The 22551-nt window shown below is 39.1% G+C and overlaps 1 protein-coding gene across 5 annotated transcripts in view; it reads left to right on the top strand.

Annotated features, from left to right (window-relative positions):
• Positions 1–22551, top strand: part of LOC132818834 (coiled-coil domain-containing protein 18-like) — a 164578-nt gene that overhangs the window by 80080 nt on the left and 61947 nt on the right. For all 5 annotated transcript variants that reach the window (XM_060829960.1, XM_060829961.1, XM_060829958.1 and 2 more), the window contains 3 exons: positions 7375–7485; positions 11330–11461; positions 16563–16697. In XM_060829960.1, coding sequence (XP_060685943.1) covers positions 7375–7485; positions 11330–11461; positions 16563–16697 — 378 coding nt within the window. The remainder of the gene's footprint in view (positions 1–7374; positions 7486–11329; positions 11462–16562; positions 16698–22551) is intronic.

Below are 22551 nucleotides of genomic sequence, written 5' to 3'. Positions count from 1 at the left end.
GAAACAGGATAGGACCAATCACTTTATTGGGTGTTTGGTACAGGCACCTCAATAGCAACAGAGACACACAGATTGGGAGGCAGATTTTGGAAAGGTGCAGAAGTAACAGGATTGTTGTCATGGGTGACTTTAACTTGGCTAACATTGATTGGAACCTCCTTAGTTCAAATATTTTGGATGGAATAGTTTTTGTCATGTGTATCCAGAAAACGTTCCTGACACAATATATAGATAGCCCACTAGAGAGGAGGCCATATTGGATTTGGTGCTTAGCAACAAATCATGCCAAGTGTCAGATCTCTCAGTGGGAGAGCATTTCAGTGAGAGAGATCACAACTCCCTAACCTTTATTATTCTCATGGAGAGGGATAGGAGTCAATGGTATGGGAAAGTTTTTAATTTGGGGGTGTGGTGGAATTACAATGCTGTTAGACAGGCTCTAGGGCACTTAAATTGGGAACAGATGCTGTCACGAAAATGCATGACAGAAATGTGGAGGTTGTTTAAGATGCACTTAGGATAGTGCTGGACAGGTCTGTTCCACTGAGGCAAGGAAGGGATGTTAAGATGAAGGAACCTTGGGTTACAAGTGATGTGCAAAATCTACTCAAGTAGAAGAAGGAAGTTTACTTAAGGTTGAGGAAGCAAGGATCAGACATTGCTCTTGAGGACAACAAGATAACCAAGAAGGAAGCAAAGAATAGACTTAGGAGAGCTAGAAGGGGGCATGAAAAAGCGAGTAGGATTAAGTAAAACCCAGAAGCATTCTACACTTACGTGAGGAACAAGAGGATGAGCAGAGTGAGGGTAGGGCCAGTCAGGGATAGTGGAGGGAACTTGCGCCTGGAGTTGGTGGAAGTAGGGCAGGTCCTTAATGAATACTTTGCTTCAGTATTCACTGCTGAGAAGGATCTTGACATTTGAGAACAGCGTGACACAGACTAATATGCTTGAACAGGTTGATATTAGGAAGGACGAAATGCTGAAGATTTTGAAAACTGTAGGATAAGTAAGTCTCCTAGGCCAGATGGGATATATCCTAAGAGGGAAGAGATTGCTGCACCTTTGGCAATGACCTTTGCGTCCTCACTGTCCACTGGAGTAGTGCCAAAGGGTGGAAAATATTATTCCTTTGTTCAAGAAAGGGAATAGGGATAACTCTGGGAATTACAGACCAGTCAGTCATATATCAGTGGTGGGTAATGTATTGGAGAGGATTCTGAGAGACGGGGGTGGGTGTGGGTAGGTCATGCCTCACAAACGTTATTGAATTCTTTGAGGATGAGCCAAAGCAAATTAATGGAAGTAAAGCAGTGGATGTGGTGTACATGAATTTTAGTAAGGCGTTTGATAAGATTCCCCATGGTAGGCTCACTCAAAGTAAGGAGGCATGGGATACAGGGAAGTTTGGCTGTCTGGATACAGAATTGGCTGGCCCTTAGAAGACAGAGGGTAGTGGGAGATGGAAAGTATTCACCCTGCAGCTTGATGACCAGTGGTATTCTGCAGAGATCTATTCTGGGACTTCTGCTGTTTGTGATTTTTATAAATGACTTGGATGAGGAATGGAAGAGTGGGTTAGTAAGTTTGCTGATGACATGAACGTTGGTACAGTTGTGGATAATGTGGAAGGCTGTTGTATGTTTCAACCTGACAATGACAGAATGCAGAACTAAGTTAATAAGTGGCAGATGGAGTTCAACCTGGAAAAGTGTGAAGTGATTCACTTTGAAGGGTCAGATTTGAATGCAGAATACAGGCAGGATTCTTGGCAGTGTGGAGGAACAGAGGGACCTTGGTGGTCCATGTCCATAGTTGCCACCCAATTTGAAAGGATTATTATTAAGAAGGCATATGGTGTGTTGGCTTTCATTAGCAGGGGGTTTGGGTTTAAGAACCATGAGGTTATGCTGCAGCTCAATAGAGCCCTGGTTAGTCCATGCATCAGTCTACTCTTGATAATCAATGATGGGATGATGCATCAACAATAGAATGAAGCAGTACTTGGTAAGCAATAACCTGTTCACTGACACTCATTTTGAGTTCTACTGAGCTCCTGACATCACTTTTCTAAACATTGTCAAATGAGATGAATTCTGGAGATGAGGTGAGAATATCTGCCTTTGACATCAGGGCAACATTTGACCGAGTGAGGCATTAAAGATGAAAAATGTGTTGCTGGAAAAGTGCAGCAGGTCAGGCAGCATCCAAGGAGCAGGAGAATCGACGTTTTGGGCATAAGCCCCCCTAACAAAGCCACAGTGAATTAGAATCCGATTTGAAGCTTTTCATAGGTTGGAATCATATCTAACACAAAGGAAGATGGTTTTGGTTATTGGTGTGAATCATCTCCGTTCCAGTCCATCTTGAGAGATGTTCCTCAGGCTAATGTATTAGGTGCAACTGTCTTCATCTGGTTTATCATGACCTTTTCTACATTATAAGATCAAAATGGGTATGGTAATCAGATCAGGCTCGGGATCATTGCTGTTAGTTGCACACTGTTCATGCCATTACTGCCAAGCAAGGTCAGCAAGGGAGAATCTAACCATTTGTCTTTGACATTCCATGTCATTCCCTTCACTGAATCCCTCACCATTAATATCCTGGGAATTACCATTGACTAGAAATTGAACTGGATTAGAGCTGAAAATGTGTTGCTGCAAAAGCACAGCAGGTCAGGCAATATCCAAGGAGCAGGAGAATCGACGTTTCGGGCATGAGCCCTTCTTCAGGAATGATTCCTGAAGAAGGGCTCATGCCTGAACTGTCGATTCTCCTGCTCCTTGGATGCTGCCTGACCTGCTGCGCTTTTCCAGCAACACATTTTCAGCTCTGATCTCCAGCATCTGCAGTCCTCACTTTCTCCTTGAGCTGGATTAACCATGTAAGTACTACAAAGGCTATGAATTCCACAGAGAGGAATTCTCCTTCCAACTCCAACAATCTGTCCACTATCCACAAGGCACAAGTCAGGAGTATAATGGAATAGTTCCCAGTTGTCTTGATGAATGCAGTTCCAACAACAATCAATATGTTTGACACATTCCAGGACAAAGCAGCCTGCTTGCTTGTCACCAAATCCATAAAATTTGATTCCCTCCACCACGGATGCACAGTAACAGCAATTTGTAACATTTACAAGATGCACTACCAAAATTTGTCAAGGCTCCTTTGCACTTTCCAACACCACTTTCCAAACCCACAACCACTGCCATCAGGGAGGACAACGACAGCAGATAGAAGGGAACACCGCCATCTTCAAGTTCCCCTCCAAGCCACTCACCCTCTGACTTTGAAATATATTGCTATCCCTTAATTGTCACTGGTTCAGAGGTCTGCAACTCTTTCTCTAATGGCATTGGTGTAAACCTACACCAAATGGACTGTAATGGGTTAAAAAGGTCGCTCCCTTTCTCAAACACGACTAGAAATGTGTCGTGATCGCTGATTCAGCCAGCAACACCCCTCTCCACAAAGATTTTCAGCTTGCATTTACATAATATCACTCTACTCTCCATATTTCAAACCATTTATGCTGAAATCATCATCCATGCCTTTTGTCATTTTCAAATTCTAGCCAGTTTCTTTGCTATGTTGACCACCATTCCATCCTGCACTGACCATATACTTCAGACCATTCAAAATGTTGCTACCTGTTTTCTGACCTGTACCAAATTCACTCCAGTCCCTTTGCTTGCTAATCTGTGTTAGTACGTGGTCTCTCAAAGCTTTAAACTTAAAACTTTGCCCATTATGTTTAAAATCCTTCAAAGACTTCTCTCTGGGCCATGATCGCCATAGTGGCTAATTAATGAGAACATTCTTGAAATATTGTGAGCAGTTCAGGACACCACACCTTAGAAAAAATGTGTTAAAGTTGGAGTAAATTAGTGCCGATTTAACGGAACAATAAGTAGACTTCAAGGATGGAATTACAAAGAGAGATATCATGAACTGGGGTTGTATTCCCTCAAAATTAGTTTTGAAAACATTGAATTAAGATTTCACAGAAAAGGTATAGGATTTTGGAACTTGGTTCTACAAAGGAAACTTGATGCTTGATCAATTGTCAAAAATATAACTGAGATTGATAGATTTCTATATGGAATTAAAAGGAAATAGATCACAGATCAGTCATAATCTCTAAACAGCAGAACAGATTTAAGCACTGCATATTCTACACTTTTTTCATTGCGTTGTTAGATTGTAGATGAACATGATACATAAATGATAGTGGAGTAAAAGAAGAACAAAGAACAGTACAACATAAGAACAAGTCCTTCGGCCCTCCAAGCCTGTGTGGGCACATTTTGCCCTTCCATGCTAAAACTATCTTTGCTTACAGGATCCTTATCCCTCTATTCCCTTCCTATTCATATATTCATTTAGGTAGAAGCTATTGTTTCTGCTCCTACCGTCCCTGGCAGTGTGTTCCAGGTACTCACCACCCTTTGTGTGAAAAACGTTGTGTCTTATCACCTTATCAAAAGCTTTCTGAAAGTCCAAGTCAACCACATCGACTGGCTCTCCTTTATCAACTCTACTAGTTACATTCTCAAAAGAAATTCCAATAGGTTTGCCAAGCATGATTTCTGTTTTCCCTTGATGTAAATTCATGCTGACCTCGTCAAATCCGATCACTACTTGCCAAGTGCTATGCTTTTGCATCTTTTATCATCGACTCCAGCATTTTCCCTACTGCCAATGTCAAGCTAACTGGTCTATAATTTCCCATTTCTTTCTATCTCCTTTTTTTTAAGTAATGGAGTTACATTAATAACCTTGCATTCCATAGAAACTGTTCCAGCTCGCCTCAAATTTTGACAGATGACCATCACTCCATCCTGTACTCTAGGGCCACTTCTGTAATAGGCTGGGGTGTAGATTATCAATATAGGAGCAAATTACTGCAAATGCTAGAATCTGTACTGAAAGCAACGAATGCTGGAGATCACAGTGGGTCAGGCAGCATCTATTGAGAGACAGCAAGCTAACGTTTCAAGTCTAGATGATGCTGATGAAGAATCATCTACATTCGAACTGTTAGCTTGGTGTCTCACCATGAATGCTGCCTAACCCACTGTGATCTCCAGCACTTGTAGTTTTCAGTGCAGATTATCAAGCCCTGGCCTTTTATCCCATCAATTTCCCCAATACCATTTCCTTACAATACTAATTTGCTCCAGTTCTTCCCTGTCATGAGATCCTGTGTTCCCTGACATTTTTTAGGAGTTTGTGCCTTCTCTTGTGAAGACAGAGACAGAATATATATTGAACTGGTCTGCCTTTTCTTTGTTACCCTTGTTTCTGACTGTAAGGGACCTATTTTGTCACTCTCCATCTTAATGAGGAGTTCAATCATGTTCTTCCCCAAGGGGCCTTGCACAGCTAGATTGCTCATTGTTGGTTTCTCATTACACAGTACCCTGCCTAGGATGACCTGTAGTTGGTTTGTCAACATATTGATTGTGAAAACATCTTTTACACACTCAAAGAATTCCTCCTCCACTACATTGTTACTGATTTGATTTTTCAAACCCGTGTGCATATTAAAATTGCAGCTGTATCTTTATTTCTTTTGGCTCTAATTTCTGCATTATTATTACAGCTTGGGGGTCCAAATAGAACCCCCACTAGTGTTTTCTGCTCAATTCCGTTGTCTAAACTGTACTCAAAAGATTCTGCTTCATTGGAGTTAATATCCTTCCTCACTATTGTCTTAATGACATCTTTAATCAGCAATGTGGCCCCATTTCCTTTTCCTGTAAGTCTTTCCTTCCTCAAACATGAATACCCCGGATCACATTGCAGCCACATCTCCATAATTCTAACAATATTGTACTTCTTTATATCTGTTTTGCGTGACTAATTCATCCACTTCATTGTGAATGGTCCATACATTGGGACACAAGGCCATGAGGTGTGTGTGTGTGGTTTTTTTAACACATCATGAGGGACCCACAATAGTAGAAGAGCTACCTTTCTTCACTTGACTGTTTTCCCCTTCCCGCCAACCCCTTTCTTATTGCTGCTATGTTGTACAGTGCCTTCTTTCAAGCTGTTATCACCCCAACAGTCTCCAGTACTAGTTTGAGAGTGGCCAGATGCATTTGACTCTTGCACAGCCTGTCTCTTTGTAGCCACACGATGACTGCAACTACTGTACTGCACACTGTGCTTGCGGATTGACAACTTCCTAAAATATACCTTTGAGCTAATCATATTTTAATAATTAATTTACTTGCTTTTAAACTTACCCAAAGTGTAAAATGTAAATTTCTTTGCTCCTGGTTCAAGTCTATGCTTTAGTTTAGAAAGGGAAAAGAGAAGTACTCATGAGCCAATTACTTAACCTGTTTTCTCATGATTTCACACTTCGATAATTTTTCTTTTCCTTGAATCTAGTCCTTATTTAGCTCTTTTTTTTACCTGCCACTGAAGTCTTAAACCTGGTCTTGAGTTTTTCTGTCACACTTCTAGCCCGTTGGTCTTGCCCAGCTTTGCTCCTGATCTGTTGAGTCCTCAAGTTTTGAGTTCCTTTTCTCAATCACAAAATTGTTGATTGTTTTATTCAACAGCGATTGGAAATTCTGGAAGCAGAAACATTCAGAAAAAAATGATTGATTATTTTTCAACTGTGGCAAATGTTAAGTCACCTACAAACAAAGCCTGATGCTGCATTAATGTTACTTAGCAGATCTTTATCTCAAGACCAGAACCCATTTGACCAAATTTAGCTGATCAGTTTTCAAACCTTGCTCTGTTCCTAAAAATGTTGGGGCACTTTGAAGGAGAAAGTAACAATCTGTTATATTCTAAAAAGCCATGTGTGAAGGATTGAATTGGAGCTGATCTTTAAACATTTTATAAACATTTTTTTAAAGAAATACACATTACAAATATGCCTTTTCTAATCTCAATCACTGCAATTTTAATCTCTCCTACTTATAGTAAGATAAGTGAATTTCCACATAATGCCCATACCTGCATAGAATTGAATATAGTTAGTAATGTGTAGCAGAAGTTTTGTGCAAATAGCTACATGCTAAGGTTCTAGTGCTAATTTTCTTCCAGTGTCAGATTATAAAATTATAGTCATACTCAGTTGACTTTATGCTCTCTTGTTAGGATCCTTACTGTACATACATATTGGGAATTCAGGAATATCCAATTTTCTGAGCACTTAAAACAAGTTTCAAAAGTTTATATGCAGTAATGTGTGAAGATTCCATTTTGCTGAAGTATGTGGAGAATCTGCGTTGAATGAAAGGAGAATACAATTGTGTTAACTGTATTTGGTTAATTATTCATATCCAAAGATAAGTGTTTTGAAATACTTCTTAATATGTACATATCACATTTGTTTTGCAGCTGAGGAAAACAAAAAGTCAGCTTGCCATAATGGAGAAACAGTTGGAGGAGAAAACCATTGTTTGCACGGCAAATGCAGTCAAAGCAATCGAACATGAACAAGAGATTGCGGTAAAATTGGAATAATAATTTAGTGACCACTATTGTGCAATGCTGACTTGGATTGTTAAAGTGAGATATCACAATCACTTAAATTTCTGAAAAAGTCCTCTAAATATGGCAATATCTTGACAATCATGTCGATATCTATGCTTATTGAAAATGAGAACTTTGCTTAAAAACCCATACATTTTTGAATTTTGATATTTTTCTACAGCTCAGAGAATAGAGATTTCCAGCATTTGCAACGATTAAATATTTAATTTTATTTGCTTAATGGAGTTGTGACTTGGAAGCACTTTGTTTCATGTGGAGCTTGGAAACTCCAAAGTTCGTGTATTTATAAGACTAGTGATTGAACCTTTTAAGTTGAAAGCCATTTAAATCATGCTTTCATTTTACCCCAGAAATAATATTGAAATATGGTGTTTTCTTGTCGAATTTCAAGAGTGCACATCCTATTTACATTTTTTTTCTTAAAGAATTACTTCTTCACATCTTTATCTAAAGATGCAGATTATAATCCCAGACTAATGGTTTCAGTAATGTCCTTCAGAGAAGAAAATCTGCCATCCTCACCTGGTCTGGCATACATGTGACTCCAGAGGCGCAGCAATGTGATTGAATTTCAACTGCCCTCTGAAATGGCTATGCAAGCCACTCAGTTGTATCAATTGATACAAAGTCTCCACAAAGAAATGAAACTGAATGGACCAGCTTGCGTTGAGCTGGCGATCCTATGGAGTCCTCCTTACTAACGTCTGGGGGGGGTGGGGGTGGTGGTGGTTGTGCCAAAATTGGTAAAACTGTCTTGGAGACTATTCAAGCAACAGCCTGACATTGTCAGTCAGGTTTGATTCCATGGGTATAACTATGTCCCAGCCACCACCATCACCATCTGTGAATATGTCCTATCCTAACTACAAGACAGACGCAGTAGAGGTGTCAGCACCATGGTATACAGTAGGGAAGGAATTGCCCTTGGAGTCCTCAATGTTGACTTTGGACCCATAAAGCCTCATGGTTTTAGGTTAAACTCGGCCAAGGCAACCTCCTCCTGATTATCATGTACTTTCCTCCCTCAGCTGATGAATTGGCATTCCTCCATGTTGAATAACACTTTAAGGAAGCACTCAGGGTGGATAGGGATCAAAACATATTCTGGGTGGGAGATTTCAATGTCCATCACCAAGAGTGGCTAGGCAGTAACACTACTCACTGAACTGTTTGGACATTGCTGCTGGACTGAGTCTGCAGCAGGTGGAGAGGGAACCAATGAGGGAAAAACATACTTAGTCTGTTAGCTTCAGGTGGATCTGTCTGTGACAAGATTGGTAGGAATGACCATTGCACAGACCATTGCACGAGTTCTGCCTTCACGTTGAGAATATCCTGTATCGTGTTGTGTGGATTATCACTGTGCTAAATGGGACAGTCTTCAAACAGATTCAGCAACTCAAGGCTGGGTACCTTTGACACGTGTTGGGCAGTCAACAGCAGCAGAATTATACTCCAATGCAATCTGCAACCTCATGCCCAGCATATCCCCACTCAACCATTACCATCAAATCAGGGGATCACTGGTGAGTGCAGGAGGGCATGCCAGGAGCAGAACCAGGCATATTTAAAAATGAGTTGTCAACCTGCTAAAGCTATCAAACTACTTGTGTGCCGAATAGCAAAAGCACTATGATTTTCAGAGCTAAGCGATCCCATAACGAGCAGATCAAGATCTAAGCCTTGCATCCTCCCTCATCCACTTGTGAATGATGGTGAACAATGAAACAACTCATTGGAGGACGAGGCTTCACAAATACCCCCATCTGTATTGATGGAAGGGCTCAACACAATTGCAAAGGATAAGGCTGGAAAACTTGCAGAAATCATCAGACAGAAGTGCCAAGTGAATGCAGAACCCAGACTTCAACCAATTTAATTCGCGTGATATCAAGAAAGGTTGCAAGCACTAGGTAGTGCAAAGGTAATGGACCCTGTCAACATTCCAATAATGGTACTCAACACTTGTGCTCCAGAGCTTGCCACTCTTCTTGCCAGCTGTTCCAGTACAATTGCAACACTGGCATCTACCCGACGATGTGGAACATTGCCCAAATATGTCCTGAATGCCAAAAGGCTTGGGCTGACAAATAGCAAATATCATTTACACCACACAAGTGCCAGGCACTGACCATCTCCAATAAGAGACGATTTAATCATCAACCCTTAACATCACTCAATCCCCCAATATCTATATCCTTGGCAATACTATTGACTAGAAACCCGACTAACAGCCACATAAACACATTTGGCTACAAGGGTGGGTCCGTTGCTGGGAGTACAGGGGGCAAGTAATTTTCTGTCTGAGTATCCATCTACAAGGAACAACTCAGGAGTGTGAATGAAAACTCCCACTTGCCTAAATGGGTGCAGTTCAAATAAAACTCTTGCTTGACACCATCTTAAAAAAAAGCAGCCCAATTGATTGGAACCTCATTCATAAACTTTTATATCCTCCATCACCGATTCTTCAACAACATCTTGCAGGCCCACGAACACTTCCATCTAAAAGAACAAGAATGGCCGATACATGGGAACACCTAGCATCTGCAAATTTCCTCCAAGCAACTCCTCGTTCTGACTTGGAAATATATTGCCAAACCTTCACTCTTGCTGGGTCAAAATCCTGGAATTCCATCCCATGAGTATTGTGGGTCAACCTACAACATGTGGACTGCAATGTTTCAAGAGGGCAGCTCATCACCACCACATCAAGGGCAATTAGGGATGAGCAATAAAAATGTTGACCTGCCAGTGATGACCATGACCCATGAATGATTTTTTAAAAAAATTTTCACATCACTGAGCAATGCCTATGTTACTTTCACCAAAATGTAGGATGAATCCAAACCAACCACAGCAATTAATATTCTGTAAACCCATTTCCCCTGTCATTGGAAAAATTTTGAAAGCAGTTATCAACAGTACTATGGAGCAGCCCTTAAACCATTTAGCTTCCACACCGGTACTTTGTTTCAAGTTTTGAGTCTCCTGTCATCAGCATTCTGTAGTGAGTGATCACTGATCAGAAACCCAAGTGGACTATTCATACCATGACTACAAGTGCAGGTGAGAACTGAGTATTCTGGATTATGTGGTCTACTTTCACAATCCCCAAAATCTTTCTACTGTCTGATTCTATCTATGGCAATGCAGTCTGCTTGAACAGCACCACTTGTCTGAATTTTAACTCCCCTCCTGTAACTGCACAGGGTGCATTGCAACAACAACTTTTGTACTTCAAAAACTTGTAAGTTATATTAACTAAAGGTCAATTGATGTATGGGTATACCCATCATCTCCATGATCAAGTCACATTCAGACATGACTTGGGATGCATATTGACAATCCTTCAATGTTGCCAGAAAAAAAATCCTCTAACTTCATCCAACAGCATTGTGGCAAATAGTCCCCTCATAGTTCATCACTTTATGGCAACTAAGGTTGGTCAATTTAGTCCTGATCATCTTAGGTATGTATGCATCCTAAGAATTAATTTTGTTTTACCCAAGGCTGTTTTTTTTGATGCCAAATACATTATTTTAAAGTGATAAATATGGAGAAATTCTCTTCAGACATGAATGCCTTTTCCGATTTGGGGTAAACAAAAATATTAATCTGAGGTGGATTATCCTTGTTATGTAAATGTACAAATCATGTTTTGAAAAAGTGTTCTCATCCTCACTTCCTTCATTGCATGACTTGTCTTCGAAACATGCTTCTTTTATGAAAATATTTTGTATAATAATATCTATATCCATTGATTTTGTTATCACTGATTCTCCCTTCAAAATTTTAGGAAAAGAGTGAAGAAATAATCAAATTGGAAAAATTCATTGCGGAACAACATCAGGAAAATATTATTGCATGTGAACATATAAAGAAGATTCAAACTGAACAATATCAAGAACTCGAGCAACAGATTGAAATTGTAAGCTTACGTTTTAAAATCAATAACTTAAAATTGCATATAGGTTTCTTTATCTTGATATATGGGAGTTTTAAAATTATAAATGTATTGTTTAAAAGCAAAATGGGCTGTACTCATTAAAGGAATGCTGTTTTTAATATGCTTACAAAGATTTGTCTGATTCCAAATGACTTTTTTTTTTGTAGTTACAGGCTAAGATTTCTGACCTTGATTTCATCGAAGCTGATGTAACTGAAACACATTGGCAGTCTTTTAACTGTACACTTTTCTGTTTCTCGCATTGTTAATTTTCTTGGTGAATCTGATTGTAACAGTAATGATAAAAACTATTGACAGGCCCAAAAATGTAAAATTAGAGAAAAATTGAATGTGTTAAATACTTGAGTTTTGTGAAAACGTCAACATGCTAATTTAATCAGTAAAAGATATACTGATTTCTCGTTTCTTTGACATTGGAAAATCAGATAATTTGGAATTGTTGTTTCTGTCATTGAAGAAGTCCAATAATTTGCTACTTAATGAGTTAATGGCCAACAGTGTTACTATTGTTTTCTTGAATAGATTCTGTATTATTACTTCCAGCTTGGTTTCTTTCAAGAGACAAGTGTTCTGCTTTGCAAATCAATCCAGTTAAATGAGTCAGGACTACATGAAGTGTGCCACCCCATAATTGTCCATCAAATGTGGCCTCTCCAAATAAACCACATTCACTTTGCTTATTCATTTGCTCAAAAATGCCTTTAAACTTCTTTCCTTTAGTTGGAAAAGCTAATATTTCTTTGTGTGAATGTTAGAAATGTATAACTATATGCATTTTTATATAGTTTGAGCATGTTTTACAGTGCCTAGCTTGTAGGCTGATACCTAATCTACAATGAATTAAAGGATGTTGTATTTTAGAGGGTGTGATTGTGCTCCTGAAAATTGGCACTAGCTTCACTTGTACTTTGCTGGGATAATATGTTTTGCATAATCCACCAGTGATTCCAATTTAATTCTGTCTCTTTGAGGTAACAGTGCAATTTGACAGGATATCAAATGTTAGTTTGTCTATGCTCCCTTTCGTTATTGCTGATGATGATGTTAAGTGATGATGTTAAGATCTGTGTGATAAAAGAGCTTTTGCTGTTTCTCAAGATACTATTAGACCATAAGATGTTTTAGCAGAATTAGGCCATTCAGCCCATCTACTATTCAGTGAGATCCTGTTAATATGATAATCCTCAATCCACTTCCCTGCCTCTTCCCCATAACCCTTGATTCCCTTACTGATTGCCCTCACTTCATGACCTAGCTTCAACAATTCTCTGTGTACAGAATTCCACAAATTCATACCCCTCAAGAGAAGAAATTCCTCTTCATCTCTGTCTTAAATGTGCAACCTATAATTCTGAGATTATGCCATCTGGTCTAAGACATTCCCACAAGGGGAAGACTACCTTTCCACATCTACCCTATCAGGCCCTCTGAGAGTTTTGTATATTTCTATAAGGTTGCCTTTCATTCTTCTATCTGCCAACAAGTACAGGCCTAACCTACACAACCTCTCCTCATAAGGTAGTCCTTCCATACCTGGTTTTTGCCCGGTGAACCTCCTCTGGATTGTTTATTTTAGTATACCTTTGCTTAGATAAGGAGCTCAGTACTGTTCATAATATTCCAGCTGTGGCCTGAAGGGTACCTTGTATAGTTTAAGCAAAACTTCCTTACTGTTAGATACCATTTATTTTGAAATGAAGGTTAGATATTCCATTTGCCTTCCATATTACCTGATGAACTTGAATGCCAGTTTTTTTTGTGATTCATGAAAGAGGACTTCTAAATCCTTCTGTTCCTTAACTTTCTGCAGTCCTTTTCCATTTAAATAACATTTAGTTCAGCTCCCCTATTCTTCTTGCTATAATGTATGACCTCACATTTTCTCACATTATATTTCATCTGGCAAGTTTTTGCCCACTTTGTCTCTCTGCAGATTCTTTGTATTATTCTCACCACTCCCTTCACACTTGTTTTTGTATCATCTACAACTTGGCTATATTGTTTTCACTTTCCTCATTCCAGTAGACTTTAACATTGACATTGTCCCATGAAGAGATATTAACCTTATGGCCTGTAATTACCTGTTCTTTGTTCCCCTCCCTTTTTAAATATAAGTGTTATATTGGGAGTTTTCTAATGCTTGGGACTTTTCCAAAATCAAGGGCTTCTTGAAAGATTACTAACCATGCCTATACTATATCTGTAGCTAGTTCTTTTACTATCCTAGGATGCATCTCATCAGGTCCAGGGGACCTATCATTGTTTAACCATATTAGTTCTCTAGCACTTCTTCTGTAGTGTTACAGCGTGGAGACAGACAGCCAAATCAAACTTACCTTCCCTCCTCTATGTTCATAACAGAGTAAAATTAAAACTTTCAAAGACACCCAAATTGACCCCCCCCATAGTTCCTAACCACACTTTTTTGAATAACCAATCCCTGACTATCTGAATTGTCAGTTCTAGACACTGGTTTTGTAGCTTAAGCAAATTACTTAACTATTTATCAATAATACAGTAACTTTCGGAGAGCAAAATTAAACCACAAAGTAATCTAATTGATATCTATAATTAAACTCAGTAACCTTTGTTTTCAGCCCAAATCACACACAGGACAGACAAACAAATATAGTTATGGGATAAACAAAACAAAATAACAAAACTGACCAGATTACTTAAGCAGTTCTCCCAATGCATTGTTTCAGAGTCAATATGTGTGATTGTTTCTTGGTTGATTTTCTGAAGACATCAGTCCACCTTTTCGTTCATACTGAGGACGTTTCAGCAACAGTCATAGTTTCTATTCCTTGAACTTCCTCTATGATGGCATAAACAACCAACTCTTCCTTCTCAGAAACATAGTCTAAAACCATTTCAAACTCTCCAGCCCCTCCTGTTTGATCATCATGTTCTCTTCCAGACTTGCTGGCACCATTTCTCAGGTACTGACCTCATTAATGGACATCTGCTTTCTGGTTAAACAAACTACTTTCCCTGGAATTGAAGTGTCAATGGAGCACTTTGATCAAGATCCAACCTGCAATTAGCTTTTGTACCTGGTCTCACAAAAACACATCAGCTTGTTTATCCTTTTTTGAACTCAAAAGACTGCTCACAGTCCAAAGGTCTTTTTCTGTTCATGCTTCATAACTCCAAACCAAAATTAATAACCAAGTAAAACAAAAATACTGAAAAATCTGCAAGGGTTCTAACTTTTGAAAAACTTATTGTTTCCTCTTCTCCTTTGCCTCTTGAATGTTTAATAGTTTGGGAGATTATCGATGCTTTATTTGAAAACACAAGCTTTTGGAGCTTTGCTCCTTCAGGTGTTTTCAAATAAACCTGTTGAACTAGAACCTGGTGTCGTGTGATTTTTTATCTTGTCTAACCCAATCCAACACAAGCACCTCCACTTCATGGCTACTTGGAATGATCAGGGCAGTTATTATTCTTCCTTTTAGATTAATTTTATCTTGTACTTCTATTATATCAAGGCCCTGTGCTCATTTGATTGAAATGACCTGCTATTTGATCCCATTTCCTCAACTGCACAAAAATATGTCAGATTAGTCCTAGCATCTTTCTTTTATGAGCCCATTAGACTGTAATTTGTTTTGTTTTAAAATGATATATATATATAATCATTCTTATTAAAATTGCTTACTGTCATTAAAATGTTGAACCTGTTTGTTAAATACTTCACAATTTGTTCACATTTTACCAGTTCCTTACGTTTGTCCAACATTAAAGAATTTTTCCATGTTCATACTTGACTCCCTTGCAGGTTAGCAATCTTTCCTAGATTAATTGCTGTGGAAATTTCTGAAATAAATAATTTTAGAATCTTTTATGCCTAAATGTTTTATTCTGCATCCTCACTGACTCTCCATCCTTCTTAAACATCTTTTCTCTGGATTTTATGCGCATATTGGTGCTCTTGTATTCTTCCATTTCTGGCTGCTGCACCAAAGATATCTGGGCCAGGATAAGGTTGTGTCAAAATTTGGTATTTGGAGTCATTTAAAAATGTGGGCAGGACCTGATTTCAAGATTCCTACACAGTGTCAAGGTGCAGGTAGTGAGCACTCCTAACCCATTTGGCTTCATTGTGGGCATAACTCCCTGCCACTTTGCGCAGTCAGGCCAACTTCATAGTCATGGTTTGTGGCCCCTCAGAAGAGTTGTGAGCAATAGCCTGGATTTGGGAACTTTTTGAAAAATTAGTTTAAAGGTCTTTTCTGTGGCCTCCTTCATGTGTACTCACCCAGTATGCACGATCTGTAGAATTGAAGGTGGTGATGGCCTAGCGCTATTATCGCTGGACTATCAATCCAGAGACCCAGGTAATGTTCTGAGGATTCAGGTTTGAATCCTGCTGCTATCAGATGATGGAATTTAACTTCCATAAAACCTGGAATTGAGTCTGATGGTAACCATGCCAATTGTTGGAAAACCATCTGGTTTGCTAATGTTCTTCAGGGAAGGAAGCTTCCAACCTTACCTGGTTTGGACTACATCTGACTCCAGACCCACAGCAATGTGATTGACTCTTAACTGCCCTCTGGGCAATAAGAGATAACAATAAATGCTGGCCTAGACAGTGACACACTAAACCTATGAATGAATTTTTAAAATATCAAAGAGGCATATGATAACATTGGCAAGTACTGAAATGCTGAGGGGAAAAATGAAAATTTTCTGTGAAAAATGCTGCTGTTATTAGGACTCTATAATAATGTAAATTGGACAAATCATTATAGGATCAATAGCTGATGCTTAACCTTGCTCTTAACGTTGTCCAAATAAACCTCACAGGCATTGACATAAATGGTCAAAAAAAAATGATTTATTATAACTGCACAAAAATGTTACTCCAAGTATACGATGCACTTCACTTCAAACGGTTAAAATAGATGGTTGCATTTGTGTTCGTTGGAGGTCTCTGATAATGAGTCCAGGTGGAGAAAGTGATGTTTGGCTATCTTTTGACACAGTTCTCTGAAGACGTTGGGATATCATGAAAGGCACATTACAAATTCAGTTGTTTCCTTTCCTTGTTAAGCTTCAAAGTCAACTGGAAGAGAAAGAGCAACAGTTGAAGAAACAGAAGCAAACAATATCAAATGTACAGGAAGAGATCAATGCCAAGCAAAGCAGAATTGAATCATTGGAATTCCTCCTTGAGGAAGCCAGAGAGGTAAGCTGTAAAACTGAAATTTTAATCATTCTCATTTTAATGGTTTCATTCAGTTAGGGATTTCACAAAGATTAATTTTGAAAAAAGATTTAGCATATGTCAGTGTTTTTAATGTACTTAAAATGTAATGATATTATGTCAAGCTGAACTTTTGGCAAGTTTGACTTGATTTTTGTTTGTTTGATTTGGACTTTCCTTCACTCATGGTTATGTATTACAAAAGTTCTGAATTATGCCTTTAAACGTGCATACACACAAGGATTTCCTTTACAGAAAACCAATGGCATGCAGTAAAGTGTAACAACCAAACAACAAATCCAGCACCAATATGTTAAACCAAGAGAAAGGAGACCTTAATTTTTACAAAGTTAATAGTTGCACAACACCAGGTTATAGTCCAATAGGTTTAATTGGAAGCATACTAGCTGTTGGAGCGCTGCTCCTTCATTAGGTGATTAATTTTTACTGAAGTGCTGGAGAACTCAGCATGGCAGTATCTCTGTAGAGAGAAACAGAATAAACACTTGGAGATCAATGTGACATTTCTTTGGTAGTATAAGTAAAGAACTGAGGATGCTGGAAATGAAACATAGAATTCTGGAGTAACTAAGCAGATCTGGTAGCATTTGTGGAGAGGGAATAGAGTTAATGTTTTGAGTCTGGTGTAATTCTTCAGAACGGAAACAAGTTGGGAAAATTGTGTTTTTCACCCTGTAGACAGGGAATGGAGTTGAAGATGATGCAGGTTGTGAAGGTATTCAGTGCCAAAGACAAAGGGGTCATTAATGGTAGTGAACAGAAGATAGAAGTGCAAAACAGGGTGTAAACAAAGGTGTAAAAAAGAGAAAATAGGTCCCCTCTACAAAGCTATTAGCGTGAGTAAGTTCTTGACTTTTTCTACCCTTTGTGTTTGAAAATGTACTTCCTGATTTTACTACTCAATGAGCTAGCATTCGTTTGAAGATTGTTTTCTGATTTCTCAATATCTACACTGTAGGATCTTTCAACAGTTTAAAACCGCTTGATTGGATAACCTGCCAACTTTGTAAACTCAAAAAACAAAATTTCAAAAATGCTATTCAATTCTGCTAGATGACTGAAGCTAGGTCTGGGGGTCTCGCTGAGCATGGGCACATTTGATACCTCCCTCTGTCATTGTGTGATCTCTGCCTCAGCCAGGAATGTTGATAATGAAATGGCAGTCACCGCATCAATTTGCAAATTTTTGCATAGATCGCACATCTAACCTTTTTTCCCCATGGTACATATGTACAATTCCCAGTTTCCCCTCCCCCAATTTATGTAATCTGTCTCGATATCATTCTATATTTGTCAATCAAATCATCCTGACTTGTATATTTGGGTCTATAGTTTTAACTGTTTTAAACTAGGAATCTGTCTTGTAATTTAATGTTTTTATTGAATTCTCTCTCTCTTAATCTGAGAGGAAGCAAACTTGAAAGAGTATTCTGAAGCCTTAACGAAGTTTTGCACAAGGATGAAATAAGTTATATTTTACAATGGAAAGTACTATAATTGCATCCTGGTACATTTATTTGCTACAGCTTCATAACATTGTTAATAAACTTATACAGAGTTATGAAGTATGATATCAATGTAGATGTCAGATTTTCTTATTTTTAAAGTGTAAGTGCACTCAGCGTTGATCCTGCATATGTGCATTGTGTAATTGTCCCAGTTAAATGCTATTTCTCAAATGGGGGCCTATTCGCAACCAAAAGCTTGTTTGAGGCAAAAAACAATCCCGAGATGTCATATCTGTGCATTTCTGCAAAAGCAACTCAGCTAACCCCACTTACCTTCTTTGTCTGTGGTCTTTTTTTCTTAAATTCTGTCCAATTCCCTTTCAAATAACAGAATTTGCTTCCACCTCATTCCAGGTCTATTAAGTGTTTTTTCGAGAATGTCACCATTAGTTGTTTGGCCAGTCATTTTAAATGGTGCCCTCAGGTTCTTCATTGTTACGTCAATGTGAACAGTTTCTTTCTATCTCCTCTATCCAGACTCCTCATGGTTTTGAACCACTCTGTTGAATCTCCTCGAGGTCGGTCTTTTCTCTCTAAGGAGAACAAACTCAGCGTTTTTAATCTATCCTAAACTTTTTTAATATTATGGATGCCACTTGAAAAGGCTTAGATGGGAGCTTGCAGGTGTTGGTGTTCCCACAGATTTGCATGTCCTTCTTGGCGGTAGAAGCCATAGGTTTGGAACATGGTCTCAAAAGAAACTTGGTGAGTTGCTGTGTGCACCTTTTTATATTATGAAAACTGTAAACATGAGTAACAAAGGCCATGATGCCTGCCTGGTGCCAGGGTTGTCAGATTTGGAGTGGGAAGGGAGGAATCCAGTTGTCATTGCCTAAGTTGGTACAAATTCCATTGATAGGACTAGAAATGAGGTTCTGCTGAATGATTTTGAACAATTAGGAGCTGAACTAAACAGTAAAACCTACAAGGTGGTTAGGATAAGATTACTACATGGGCCATAGGCAAATTTGCTCTGGGCAAGTATTGGAGTTATCATGGTGTAAATATTGGTAAAGGAAGAATTGGTTCCAGTTCGTGAAGCACTTGAATTAGTGTTGGGATAGACGCGAGTTGTTTTGTTCATACAGATTTCAATTTAACTGTATTGGGACCAACGTCCTGACACAAATTAGTCCTTTATTCTGTAGAATTTAGATAGCTAAGGAGTGATTTAAGCGAGGCCTGCAGGATATTTATAGGGAAAGACAAAGTAAATAAATTGTTTCCACTGATTGAAGATTCCAGCACAAGGAGGCATAGTCTAAGAAAAAGAGCGAGTCAGACAGTCAGGGCAGGCAGGAACAAAGCAGAGAACAAGTTAGGGGACTGATAAACTATCAGTCCTATCTTGTGAGTTCAGAGACAGTATTTTCCTGTTCGAGTGAAAGGCAAGTCTGGTCGTGTAGGGAAAGCTGGATGACTAGAGGAATTGAGGTTTTGGTTAAGTAAAAGAATGAATCATATGTCAGGCATAGACAGCAGAGATCGAGTGAATCCTTAGATTGTGAAAGAAATAGGAGTAGAAGAGGGAAATCAGGAGGGCAAAAAGGGGGCATGAGCGAGCTTTGGCAACTAGGGTTAAGGAGAGTTCAAAGGGATTCTATAAATGCATTAAGGACAAAAGGGTAACTAGGGACAGAATAGGGTCCCTCAAAGATCAGCAAGGCAGCATATGTGTGGAACCACTGGAGATGGGGGAGATACTAAATGAGTATTTTGTTTCGGTGTTTACTGTAGAGAGGACATTGAAGACGTAGATTGTGGGAAAATAGATGGTGACATCTTGAAAAATGTCCATATTACAGAGGGGGTGGTGCTGGATATCTTGAAATGCATGAAGGTGAACAAATCCCAGAACCTGATCAGGTGTACCCTAAGAACTCTGTGGAAAGATAGGGAAGTGATTTCTAGGCCCCTTGCTGAGATATTTGTATCTTCAATAGACACAGATGAGATGCTGGAAGACTGGAGGTTGGCTATTAACTGGTGCCACTATTTAAGAAAGGTGGTAAGGACCAGCCCAGGAACTATAGACCGGTGAGTCTTACATTGGTGGCGGGCAAGTTGGTGAGGGATAGGATGTACATGTATTTGGAAAGGCAAGGATTCTATAGGGATAGTAAGGCTTTTGATAATGTTCCTCATGGTAGACTGGTTAGCAAGGTTAGAGCTCATGGAATACAGGGAGAACTAACCACATGGATACAGAACTGGCTCAAAGGTAGAAGTCAGAGGGTGGTGGTGGAGGGTTGCCTTTCAGACTGGAGGCCTGTGACCAGTGGTGTGCCACAGGAATTGGTGCTGGGTCCATTAATTTTCTTCATTTATGAGAGTGATTTAGATGTCAACATCAGACGTATAGTTAATACGTTTGCAGGTGACACCAAAATTGGAGATGTAGTGGACAGTGAAGAAGGTTATCTCCGATTACAATGGGATCTTGATCAGATGGATCAATGGGGTGAGGAATGGCAGACAGAGTTTAGTTCAGAATAAATGTGAGATGCTGTATTTTTGAAAAGCAAGTCAGAGCAGGACTTATACACTAAATGTAAGGTCCTAGGGAGTGTTGCTGAACAAAGAGGCCTTGGGGTGCAGATTCATAGTTCCTTGAAAGTGGCATCACAGGTAGATAATATGTGAAGAAGGTGTTTGGTATGCTTTCTTTTATTGGTCAGAGTATTGAGTATAAAAGTTGGGAGGTCATGCTACATCTGTACAGGACATTGGTTAGGCCACTTATGGAATATTGTTTGCAATTCTGGGCTCCCTCCTATCAAAGGATATTGTGAAACTTGAAAGGGTTCAGGAAAGATTGACAAGGAAGATGCCAGGGTTGGAGGATCTGAGATACAGGAAGAAGCTGAATAGGCTGTTTTCCCTGGAATGTCGGAGGCTGAGGGGTGACCTTATAGAGATTTATGAAATCATGAGGGGCGTGGAGAGGGTAAATAAACAAGGTCTTTTCCCTGAGATGGGGGAGTCATGAACGAGAGGGCATAGGTTTAGGGTGAGAGGAGAAAGATAGGGACCTTAAGGGGCAACTTTTTCATGCGGATGGTAGTGCATGTATGGAATGAACTACCAGAGGAAGTGATGGAAGCTAGTACAATTACAACATTTAAACAGCATCTGGATGGGTATATGAATAGAAAGGGTTAAGAGGAATATGGGCCAAGTGCTGGCAAATGGGACTAGATTAGGTTATGATATCTCGTCGGCATGGATGGGTTGGACTGAAGGGTCTGTTGCTCACTGTACATCTTTATGACTCTATGACTCTAATTAGGGCCAGGCCATTCAGGAGAGATGTTAGAAAGCACTTTTAAATGCCAAGTGTAGTGGAGATTTCGATCTCTCTTCATTAAATGTTGGTCAATGCAAATTCAGTTGTTAAATTTAAATGTGAGAGAGAGAATTTTTAAAAATTAAACAAATGTGTCAAAGGAGAGAGGTCCAAGGCAGGCATATGGAGCTAGGCCCTAGGTCAGCTATGAAGGCAGAGCAGGCGTGAGGGGCTTACTGCTGTTCCTATGAATTGATTCACTGGGGCTGAAGAGAGACTTTAAACTAATTAGAGGGGAATCATAGACTTGCAGGACAAGAAGAAATCATGGCATTCCACCAGAAGTGCACACATAAGAAAGTAGCAACAAATATGGTCAAAGAGGGGAAATTTACTAAAATGGCAACATTAATGGCACTTTACTTAAATGTATATGATATTTAGAACAAAATGAATGAATTTAACAGCAGAAATTGATGTTAATGGATATGATTGTGTAGCCATTATGGAGACGTGATTACAGGGAGATAAAATTTGGGAGCTATATCTTCAGTGATATGCGATTTTTCAAAAGTGAAGGGTAGCTTTGTTGGTACAATGTGGCATAACTATGATAGGAAGAAATGATCTAGGATAAGGTGTAGAAAACATATGGATGGAGGTAAGAAATAACCATGGGTAGAAGATATTGGTCGGAGTAGTCTGTGGGCCCCTAACAGTAGTCTTTCTGTCGGACAAAATAAATAATACGGTAATGAGGGCATGTAAGGAAAAAAAGGCAATAAGTTAATCATGGATGACTTTAATCATCTTGTTGGCAAAATCAAATTGGCAAAAGTAGCAATAAAGAAGAACTCATAGATTTTAGTTTGGATGATTTCCTGATGAAATATTTTGTGTATCCAAGCAGCGAACATGCTAATGTATAATGAGGCAGTTTTACATAGAACAACACAGCGCAGAACAAACTCTTTGACCCTTGATGTTATGCTGACCTGTGAACTAATCTAAGCCCAACCCC

The sequence above is a fragment of the Hemiscyllium ocellatum genome, chromosome 9 (genome assembly GCF_020745735.1).
Source record: "Hemiscyllium ocellatum isolate sHemOce1 chromosome 9, sHemOce1.pat.X.cur, whole genome shotgun sequence".
NCBI lineage: Eukaryota > Metazoa > Chordata > Chondrichthyes > Orectolobiformes > Hemiscylliidae > Hemiscyllium > Hemiscyllium ocellatum.
The sequence above is the reverse complement of the archived record's forward strand: the minus strand, read 5'-3'. Positions and strand labels throughout refer to the sequence as shown.